At 35.5% G+C, this 12,240-nt stretch overlaps 1 protein-coding gene across 1 annotated transcript; it reads right to left on the minus strand.

Moving 5' to 3' along the window:
* Window positions 1-3,386: 3,386 nt before the first annotated feature.
* Window positions 3,387-8,299, minus strand: LOC110462370. The gene is made up of 5 exons (XM_021516302.1): window positions 8,180-8,299; window positions 5,901-6,105; window positions 4,989-5,067; window positions 3,982-4,107; window positions 3,387-3,695 (listed from the first exon to the last, which is right to left on the minus strand). Exons 1-5 carry the CDS (start codon window positions 8,265-8,267, stop codon window positions 3,549-3,551), a joined length of 645 nt encoding a protein of 214 aa, XP_021371977.1. The 5' UTR covers window positions 8,268-8,299; the 3' UTR covers window positions 3,387-3,548.
* Between the last annotated feature and the right edge of the window lie 3,941 nt (window positions 8,300-12,240).

Here is a 12,240-nt window from a genome sequence, read left to right on the forward strand (position 1 = left end):
AAACATTTAACACGTGATCATTAAATGGACTGCATGATTGCCAGGCATCGTATACATGCTGTGCAGTTGTAGCCCAATATGGATTCAAAAGTGTCCATCAGAGCCATTTTATCACATATACATTTTTTTACATACACTGGGAATACATGATCTCTCATCAAAAACTCAAAATTTTCCTCACTTCTAGTTGAGGCCATAGCTCCCTCAGATATTCTCCCCACCTAGTCACTTTCCTCATTGGTTAGTGCATTTTGCAACAGTTCATGGGGCCCCCATTATGGGTATCGAGCCTCGTATTGGTATGTCCTGGAATCAGAACTTTATTTAAGGTTACAACCAATATTAAAATCCAAATAAGTTAAAATTGAAAATTGCCACCTATTTGAAGAAATATATCTAAATGCGAAAGTTATGAAGGATGGGGGACTTTCTGATAAAAAAATTCCTGTGAGATGTATTCGCTGAGGAGAACCCCCACTCCCAACCTGGTCTTAACCGTCCAAGACTACTGGCAAATACACATACATGCAATACGCCAGTGTGAAGTTTCATGAACATACTTCTGTAACTCACAGAGCAGTATTGAACCAAAAGAGGCTTGAACATTTGTATATAATACACGATTAGTAATAACACAGCATGAAACTGTCCATGGAACTTTACCTGGCAAGTCTAGTACATTTCACATGATGCGAAATTAGCGAGCAATGGTTAAGCTTAATTGACCCTAAACAAGGAAAAAAATTGGGGACTGTGATTAACTGTTGCCTCAGCACATTTAATGATAACACACAATACACTTGACTGACTTATTGTAGAATGGATCCCATGCTATACCCCTAGTTTACGTACGTAAGAAAATGATATTTTGAATATCAGAAAAATATGAACTCAAGATCAATTTCACAAGCCTATCCTATTTTTTGCATAAAAATTGATAACTGAAGTTTGATGTGATTCATGTATTACAATATTTATTTGCAGTGAGATTGTTGTTTTATGACACAATGTTAATTAGTCCCCAACCGGTCCCCGAATGGAGGATATAGAAATTGAAGTTAATAGAAGTTTCATGCTGTTACTATTAACATAGTCATACAAGGAGGTGTATACTGACATATGACTCATGGCAAAATCCTAGTTGACCTAAAGACATTTGTGATCACGTGTACTGCTGCTGGTCTGTAGGAAATATATGTTTCACCCTCTACCAATAGGCACTAAGAAGATATTGCAACAGTCATATAATTATTCATTTGGAAGTCAACTCTTTATTTATGGCGGAAGCAGAGCCCAAAGCTTCTTGAAGCAGTACTTGCTGTTGGTCCTCGGAGGGAAAACAAATTTCAGATTATTGCCATCACAGACATTAGATAAGAGTAAATATTCGTTCACATAATTTTCAGCAACTTTAAATGGCGTTTAACCTGCATCTCAACTGACTGTATTGTGTTCGTTTTTCCTAAAATTTTATAATCAAGAAAGCATGTGTCTGGAGTACTTTCAGTACTTTGATTAGATTTAAATTCATTGAAAAGTGTTTAATATTTCTAAAATTAAAACTTTTCAGCCACATTTTATCTTTCACAGTATAAATGGGAAAAAAACAATTTGCTCTCATGAGTTATGCCAGTAAGTATGCATTTTGCTTCCAAATTACATTTTAAAAACAAAAGTATAATACATGTAGCACTTGAACCAATGGAACCGAATACTTCCACAGTATTGCATCTCAAAATAACTATTAAATATGAATGATTGGGCTTTAAAAAGGACCAACCAGTCAGGGTTGACAGGGCAAGGAAATTACATGTATGTCTACGTTTAAAATCAATTAATTTGGCTACTAAGGACCTGTTACAGGAACAAAAGAATTTTGCCCACAAAGCAATTTAACCATTACTGAGTTATATTTGTAGCTCCCTAAGACACGACCCATGAGANCTTTGGTTGTGCTTATCTATTACTGTTTTGAAAAATAATTATGTTACAGCATAATGAAACTTACCATAAATGTAAAGAGTATCAATTTGATCAATGTTTACCATGATATAACTATGCCAGATAAAACAAATCATAGTCAAATCGGGGTATAGAATATATAGTGTGTAGTAAACAAAAGAGACATTGGAGTTGCATAGTACTATTGCTTATGTATGCTATTAATTTGGTTATATCATGTATACAGTCATACAGGAAAATGTGAAGAAAAGCTAATGCCGGTTTTGTAACTGGGGTGAGACGGGCCAAGTTTGGTTTTATTTCATTCCACGTGAATGTATAGAAGCGTGCCACACAAATACTCATGACGCCAATCCTCTAGTGTCATGGGCACTTTGATTGTATTTCCTTGCAATATCCATGATATCATGAATGAATTATTTTATGAGCAGTGATCAACATACCAGATACCACGGTGAACGGACATATGCTATATCTACATGTAATTTCAGCAGTGTAAGCAATGTGCTGAACCTTATTTTCATATTGTAGCGGCCAAAATTAGCTTAAATAGACTTTGTTAAGGTTTTTAAGCTTGCTTAAAGTAAAAGTGTATGAGAGATTTGTTTTTTGTTCAACGTTATATCACCACACCCATTACAAAAATGCAGGCTGTTGACTGTTATAAGGTTGAGGCATTTATATGGAGTGTAAACAATCTGATGAAATATATTTCCATATCTTACGGGACCAAAAGAGCTTAATTTCAATAAACTTGCTGTCGAACATTTAATTTGCTGTGCAACATTGAAATATTTCGTTTATTATACATTATTTCCAAAAACTATTTGATAGTATACGGATTCACATCTATAACCAACACTAATACTTCACTGTAACCCATGTTTTGTACGGTCTCCTATATTATACAAATAAAGAATGCTCAAAATAACAGAACATGTACCAGTTTATCAACCTACAACATGTTGAGATACATATGTTGTCATTTTTCGTGTATTTTATGAGCCAACATGGCGAACTACAATAGGTGTTCAGCGTACCTTTCGCGCCCTACTTATCAATTATTATGAGTTTATGGTATTTGTGTTTATTCGTCATCCAGCTGCTGTAAACTTAGATGTCATATTTCTTAACGGAAAGAACGTTGTTTAAATGCATCAGTTCCATGTGTTACCCATGGTATCGCGCAACAACTTCAACCACTTTATCTCTGAGCTGCCGCGTTTGAACTAGATCAAAGATGGCGGACTGATAACCGGCAAATCGTATATTGCGTCTACCATTTGTGTACATGTAGTGGGCAACATTTTAAATCATTTACATGTACATTCTGTAGCATGCGTTCAAAAGTATTGAAGTAAATATGAGTATAACATATATCAAAATGAGTTAAATGGATTAAAAAAAAGCAATAACAAAAAACAAACAAAAATATAAATTTTAATATTATTTTCACAAATACAAAATGTATGGTCTTTTGAACAACTCGTTAGACTAATCAACATTTAGATTTTATTACTGTAAATAATGTCTTAATTTTTCCTTATAATTAAACATCTTTATTTTAAGGACCCAGTGTTAGTTATCTAAGAACTTGGCGCACGTCTTCTTCTTCCACTACACAACCAACCGGAACAGGTCTTGGGTCTGACCAATGAGGCGTCAAACGTGAAACAGCCGAGCTGGACGTCGGTGGCAGGCTCGCGGAGTATCACGGTGATATTGTAATCGCCCTGTAATGAAAGATACATATGAATCAGCTATTTTTGCTATATTTCCAATTTGAATTAAAAAGTCTGTCGTGAGCATTTATGTTCCTTTTTTGTACAGTAAATTTGGCGTATCCACAATCAACTAGATATACTACTTTCTCTTCCTTCAGTATTTACTGTGGGCTTTATGTAATATGGATGTAAACGATTTGCGTTCATACAGGCATGAAAAAAGATTCCTTTCAATCCATATATTATGACTTAAAATAGTATTTTAAACTTACAGCAATAAAGGAAATTGACTTACGTCGGCAATAAGATCCACGGCGCTGGAGAGCTTTGGGATGTGAATCACGAAATTATTGACGGCAATGTTCTGAGGTTGTATTGGACATGTAATATTGGCGCCTACGCTGGCAAACATACTGCCGATCTGTTGATAAGAAACAAGAGAACGGAAACATTAGGGTATTTGTACATGACATATTTGGCATACGTGTATAAGATGGTAGTTCAACGGAACATCATATGAATGAGATACATACTGAAACAAAAGTTTAACTGGAATAAGGCCTTTACTTATTCAAATGAAATAGCGTTTATTTCGTTCTCTGAACTTTAAATAGCTTTTTAATATGAACCACACAGTATTATCCCTATTATCACTAAAGTCATCATAACAGGGGGAGAAGAATCTCTATTTCCAACAAAGTCATCATTACAGGGGAGGAGAATCTCTATTACCACTAAAGCCATCATTACAGGGAGAGTAGAATCTCTATTACCACTAAAGTCATTATTACAGGGGGAGTAGAATCTCTATTACCACTAACGTCATCATTACAGGGGGAGTAGAATCTCTATTACCACCAAAGTCATCACAACAGGGGAGTAGAATCTCTATTACCACTAAAGTCATCACAACAGGGGGAGTAGAATCTCCATTACCACTAAAGTCATCATAACAGGGGAGTAGAATCTCTATTACCACTAAAAACATCATAACAGGGGGAGTAGAATCTCTATTACCACTAAAGTCATAACAACAGGGGGAGGAGATAGAATCTGTATTACCACTAGAGACATCATTATATTAGAACAAAAATCACTTTTCTTCGCCATCTGCCCTCAAAGATAATATTTTACACCTTGCCTTTAAACAATATGGTTACTTGCCTAATTACCACTTGGACGTATGATTTACTTGTACATGAATGTTTATGTTGCATTTCCAACATAATTGAATTTTCCAAGATGCTAATGGTACTACACACAGCAGTGTCCGGTTTGTCATTACTTATAGCTGTATTTTACCTGTGATGTGACGTTTGTTGCTACGGCTTGACTTCCGACACTACCGAGATCATTCAGAATAGAACATCCGTCGAAGGTACTGCAATACATCATATTAACACATAAACACACCACCAGGATACCGTGGATCAAAAAACACATATACATGTATCTACAATCCCACATCACCAGGATACCGCGGATCAATATATATCTACAATAACACACCACCAGGATATCGCGAATCAATCTAACAAACATATCTACAATAACACACCACCAGGAAACCGCGGATCAATCTAACAAATATATCTACAATAACACCCCACCAGGATACCGCGGATCAATCTAACAAATATATCTACACTAACACACCACCAGGATACCGTGGATCAATTTAACAAATATATCTACACTAACACACCACCAGGATACCGCGAATCAATCTAACAAATATATCTACAATAACACACCACCAGGATACAATGTATTAATCTAACACATATATCTACACTAGCACATCACCAGGATACCGCGAATCAATCTAACAAATATATCTACAATAACACACCACCAGGATACCGCGGATCAATCTAACAAATATATCTACAATAACACACCACCAGGATACCGCGAATCAATCTAACAAATATATCTACAATAACACACCACCAGGATACCGCGAATCAATCTAACAAATATATCTACACTAACACACCACTAGGATACCGCGAATCAACTTGAATCAATCTTACACATATATCTACATTAGCACACTACCAGGATACCTCGAATCAAAGTCACACATATATCTAGAATAATTTCAACGTTCCTAATAATATTTTTTTAGATCACTTGGAAGAAATTGAGTGTTTTAAACGTGAATATCTGATGTAATATTTGTTGTTCTTTAGTCTGTTCCTGATAACTTACCAGCTACCGATACCTCCCACACACCCGATCGGTACATCAGCGCCGAGAGCTGTCTTCCTCACAAACTTGAAGTCCATCATGGCTACCTGAATGGTTTTTAGGACGGTGGCGTTGAAGGAGAGATGTAGATCGCCCGGTATAGCGAGAGGGACCGGTGACACGGTAACACTGTGGACCACCAGTGCATTGTGTACCTTGTCGCTGGCTACCAATAATTAAAGTCAGAAGTGAATCATTACGGTCGGAAACTGCTGTAAACATTCATGGAACGAGAGTCAAAAATTAAGCTTAACTGCTAATTTTCACTGATGTTTCACGATGGAAATCATTGATGGCACTGGGTGGTATTCCAAAAACAGTTTCTTAAAAAAACATTCCGAAAGGATATCAAATTCGAAATAAAAATGTCCTAATAAGAAGCTCACTTTAGTTAGATATGAAGTCGACATTGTGATGTACAGTACATGCATCAACACATAGAAACGTAATAATCGTGAGACAGCTTCTCGTACTTCGTTCTGTGTATCTACTTTTAACACCAAATGCTTAACAGTGGTGCTTTCAATGTGTGGACATGGACGAAAAAACACCAGTAGTCAATAACTGAATACGTAGAAGTTACTTACTAGAGGCAGAAATAAAGGTACCAAAGGCATGCTTCACAAACAAAATAGAATATATATGAATAAAACGTTGCAGCAGTTAATTGGTTCCACAGTTAATTTCAAACTGTTTTGTTTCAAAATATCAAATGTACGTACAGTGACTAAATTATCACAAAAATGAGGTGAATGTGATTCCCCCGTTAATATTCATATCTCGTAGTTTTAAACATCCATCATGTTTTAAATTTCTTTTTTTACAAATGTAAGTCACAAAGTGAAATGGACTACGTATTGCTCTGTTACATAGCTTTGATTAGTTTATATCTACCCACTGATGTACATCAAAATAAGTATATCTTACGTATATTATTATGTTAAGTATGTAACACTTTCTAATGAATCAAGGAATAAAGCAAATCATTTCAATCTAATTTACCAACTAACCTGCAGCACGCAACAGTTTTCCTATCCCCACTCTGCAACTTATATACACTCAAAATAAACGGTTTTTCTTTACTTTGCCAATTGTTATAGATTTGATTTATATACTTCGTTATAAGGAAAGACATATTTAGGTAAATATAAACAAATAAATTAGGAAGACATATTTAATAATTGCAAATTAATCAATCAAATTTTAATCCCACTGCACAGTTTTCTAACAACATCTTAGGGTCTAGATATAAATAAACCTATCTTACACTGTTATACCCCGCTATTTGAATGTGCCTGACTGTTGAATCGTGTTTTGTAGGACTAATTACAGATATTGTGCGAAATTGAAACGCATGAATTTCTTTTACGCAAAGAATCTTGAACTTTCGCAGTCAATAACATAGGGCAAAACTAGAACAAAGGATGTATTTTTGAACGGGAGCTCTGAATAAATTTCAAAGATAACAAGACCAGGAGTTCCAGAGGCGTAAACGTCTTCGGTTTCATCACCGACATCCGTCATGTAAAAAAAGGACAAATGCAAGAAATGTGATGTCCACAAAACCACCAAGTGAGAACCGAAGCTGTTTGATCAAAACTACAAAGCACACTAACGATCATATTCTAAACCATCGACCTCTCAATGCAAACAAGGAAAGAGAAACAATTGCCATTGAGATCATGAAGGTGACCGTAGAAAGCGATCATACATCTTCATAAATCGGTATCTCTCGAAATCCTTTAAGTTTGTCCGTCAGAAGTCGACATCTATCACATAAATCATGATATTTTGGGCAAGCCTTTGAATACCGAGTCAACTGCAAAAACGGATGCTGCTATCGAGAAACGGAAAGTTCACGATTGAACCATTGACATCATCGCATTTATTGTACAACATAATTGTTGCTGTCATGTTGTTCTATTTAGGTAAGCAGTTGATGTAGAAGAGTCTGTAGTGATTTTTGAACAGTAAGTTGATTTATAACAAGTTAACGAACAGCAAGATGATTTATAGCAAGTTAACGAACAGCAAGATGATTTATAACAAGTTTATGAACAACAAGTTGATATATCACGAGTAAGTGTTTAAAAAAGATAATGTGATCCAAGTCAAGTTGACGTATTCAAAACAGACGTACACTTTAACTTACACCAAGTTACTGTAACCAATTTCTCGTAATGCTCCAACAGCAAGTTTTTACAAATAAATACACTTAAATACAGAAGAAGTCTACTTACAACAGTCTGACCATTTGAACGGTAATGTTGCTGAAGCCGTGGTAGCTAGTATGGCCAGAACGGCAAGGATTGAGTTGTGTCCGTCCATTTCTACGAGTAGATCAGTAACTACACTGACGTTCGTTTACTGGCTATTTAAGTGTTTCATAGGCACAAAGTCCATTTCCAAAAGACATGAGGTGATATACTATTGAGATAACCTTTGTACCTGTCATAGTCGACGACATTTGATTGTGCATGGCAACATCGCAATTCGTCGGTTTTACACCCAAGTCAATTGTTTGAAGGCTTTTTTTTTGCTTTGCTAGTCTTATCTATAAGAGAAATTAGTTCAAGGTAAGGATTTGATGTTCAAAGATTACAAACGACATGCAATGTGCATGCACTACGAGCGGAAAACCACAAAACTCAACAATATACATTAGCATGGTTACTTGTTCTGGTTTGGCGACGTCGATAAATATTTCGTGTTGAGGATGTAGTAAACCGTGTGGAACAAGCAGGTGACCTTGTAGTCACGTATACGTAGTGCATTTCTTTGACTGATCTAGTGAACATCTTATACAGTCTCGGAATCGTTTCCCAACATTGGAAGATTTTTTCTTCAAGCATAGGATGTTAAGCCAAAAACAAGTGCAGGATCTTGAAGCATGTTATTACGAAGTTTGTCTGTTTTAGTACAAGAACAGCCAAACAAAGTTCATAAAATGCTAAAGAACGGGAAGAATAAATTATATTTTGATTTTAATAATTTTCTAGTTATTTTGTTTCATGTACATTTTCCACATTGACTTGTATATTTCTATAAACTGATGAATGGCCAGCCTGAAAAAAACTGACAGGTATGTTAAAAATCATATTCGAGATAATTATGTAAGCGTTAAATTTTCACAACTTATCTTCAAAAGCTCACTTTTGAAGTCAAATAGGTTCAAACTCCGGAGGGCCAGGATTGTATACTGTATCAAAGATGTGGTCAGGAAACAAACCAATTTCAAATCTTCTGTTTCATTTTTCCACTCCCTTTTATTCAGAAACGCGGATGCCAACATTTGATACTTTTCCTTTCCTAACACGTCACCCCTGCTTAATATAAACATTTTCTGGGTAGATGTGCCTTGTACACCGATGTAGTTATTAATCAGGCACTTTTGTTAAGGTGGAACTTCAATTTGCACTGAAGACATTGAATGGTTACGATGTGTCCGTTATTTTGAAAACGTAATATATCCTTTATGTATTTTTAAGGATACAGCTCTATTTTTAGTTCTCTGTGCTATTTATAGCCATGGATCTAAAATTCTGTCGGAGTTTTGCTTGTAATCGCATCAATGATATAACTATGCATTTATGGGAGAACATTTGGGATGCCCGATTGCAAGTTTGATACAATTATTGTTCTATTTTCTTGAAAAATGTACTCAAAGTTAATAAGTACTCTTGTTAAAAACTAAAATGTGCACTTTGACATGCTAAAAATAGCACACACGCCAACAGCGTATGTAACATAGCTCGTACATGTAGCACCCCACTACACGATTGCACTACACTGTGTGTGTATGTCCAGAGAGGTAAAACAGGGAGCGGGGCATCCGTGTCTTACAGACACTTTTCTATAGTTTTGAAATAACAGAACTGATGTAAGGTCTCTTGTTTCCGGGACCTGACAACAGGATTCAGCAGTTTTAAGCACGTCAGTCATATGCCCAGATAACTACGTTGACCTTTGCCTCTTGTTTATGTTGACAACGTAACTGTTTATGATTTAAAATATATGTATCTTTTATTTTACTCAAACAAAATTTACTATAGATATAACATTTGCATGTTCAGTACAACTTATAAGCACCCATTGGTGTAAACAATCGAACGCAAGTATGTTTGGTTTTACGTGTATGCTATATTTTTTACGTTTATAACGACAACAGGTCGTATGTCTATTTGATAATATATAAAACACACATAAGTGTTTCCAGTTTGTGTTTTAGCTTAATACTATGTTACTTCAGGGTCCCGATGGTTTTTACAAACAACAAAAAGTCGATTCAATATTCAAACAGTTTATTCAACATTTTTCATGAACAAATATTAAAATATTGTATACTAATTACAAAGGTACATGTAACATTAAACTATACTTTCGATTAAACTCACTCTGTATGTATCTCTTTCTGTATCAAAAGCCAGCCAGGGTTACCCCTATCCCCCTACTGGCCCCGTCCCAGTGCGTTAAACATTTCGCCTAATATTCAGCCCCGCTATAGAGGGACATACCAAGACAATTACAATGGAAGGGGTTAAACATCCGCTCTTTTGTATAAGGTGTAATTCAGTTCCATGCATGATGCTGGCATAACTTCTAACAAAAGCCAAACACAAGAAAATAAAAGCAATATATATTTCAATCATAGATTAAACCGACTACACTGGAAAAACTGTAACACTATAATTTGTGATATATCTGGCAGCACACATATCGTGATTAAACACTACTTACATAATTGTATATATTCACTCTTTTTGCAATGACAATAAATGGATTTTGGAATCCGGAATTCGAACAACAAACATGTAAGCTAACTCCATATCTTACCTTTTTTTATCGAGTTCAATATCAGCAATACACAACTCAATGAACATTTAAATAAGTGAAGTATTTACAATTTGTATGTCTTTCATAGGAATGTATGGTAGAAAGCGAACAAATTATAAACATTTGAAATAATTAAGTTCTATTTACAACAATATATGTATATATATCCTCGTTTAAATAGGTTTGTGATTTATTAAGTAATAAGTGTCCATATGCGACTGACATCATGCCATACCTTGACACGTGCTTTTGCACTTGAATGACATTCATTTCATGTGAACGAGTCACGTGGCACGTTAAACAGCTGTTCGGTCCAAAGTCCAGTGTATTAGTGTGATCATTATGGGATCGGTCTGCTTTATCGTAAACTACAGGTGGATTGGGAGGGAGCGATGTTACTTTATCGTGACTATCTATACATACCTGTGGAGGTCGGGAGAGTCAAATACACACGTGTTAAACATATTTGTTTAGCTATGGACTAAAGGATGAGGATTAAAGTAATGTGTTCTCACTTAATGGAATGACTCTAGCATTAGTACGTTTGTATTTATTAGTATTGAGAAATTTATATTTGAATTTTTGGGTGTGGCTATTTCAGTTCAAGATGAATGGGCAGATTTAGAGAGACTCCATAGAACGATCTTTCTGTAATCTTATTATTTACTACCAGTGATGTAAGACAGGGCTAGATATTTGTCTCGGAGAGAATCATCAAGGTCATATTTTTTCTAAATCCGCCCGACAGGAGTTGAACATACCACTATAGACTGCTATCACAGTGCGCTACCGATTGGGTAAAGTCACCGGGACAACAGCATAACGGTTTCCACAGGACTCGCACAACGAGCATCATACCTTAAGTAAGTTCCCATTTATAAACATGTTAAAACTAAAATATCTAGTAAAGAAACAGGGGAGACCCTCAGGACGCCATGGACCATCACTTCGTTGTCAGTTATGAAAGTCAATGAATACGGAAACAAAAAGATATGTTTCTAAAGATGTTGAATTAAATAGTGTGTGACTTATCTAGTATGAATACATTGGTGTATTTCTTGACCTTGCTATGCACACCACAGTCAAATAACTGCATGATTAATATTCATTTGCGTCTGCAAGCAAATCATCTAGTTACTTAATCTGTTTCTGCACACACTATTACAAACACTATTAACAAAGAGAACTAGGCGTACCAGTAGATAACTACGGAAACCCTACCATTACATTTTCTATTTTTTTTAGCAACCTAACCTTAAATGTTTTTGTTATATTTTTTACACAAGCTGGGATACCGTACCTCATACCAAACCGAAGGAGCAATCTGTTCTTATATCGACGAACGGAGATTGACATATAAGATGTAAACGATTTTGGATCAGATGTTGTTAAACACAACAACAGCCAAGGTGAAAGAACGAGATCCTAGCTAGGTCCTTCTATTTCACGTTCAGATATATTGAAGATA

This window comes from Mizuhopecten yessoensis, unplaced genomic scaffold (genome assembly GCF_002113885.1).
Source record: "Mizuhopecten yessoensis strain PY_sf001 unplaced genomic scaffold, ASM211388v2 scaffold10773, whole genome shotgun sequence".
NCBI lineage: Eukaryota > Metazoa > Mollusca > Bivalvia > Pectinida > Pectinidae > Mizuhopecten > Mizuhopecten yessoensis.

Bases quoted from the DNA above. Each gene is read 5' to 3' on its own strand.
- LOC110462370 (XM_021516302.1), bottom strand. From the start codon at position 8,267: ATGGACGGACACAACTCAATCCTTGCCGTTCTGGCCATACTAGCTACC. The intron at 4,108-4,988 runs GTAAAATACAGC...TCTTATCAACAG, and splicing joins CAACAAACGTCACATCACAG to ATCGGCAGTATGTTTGCCAG. The intron at 3,696-3,981 runs GTAAGTCAATTT...CTTTCATTACAG, and splicing joins CCGTGGATCTTATTGCCGAC to GGCGATTACAATATCACCGT.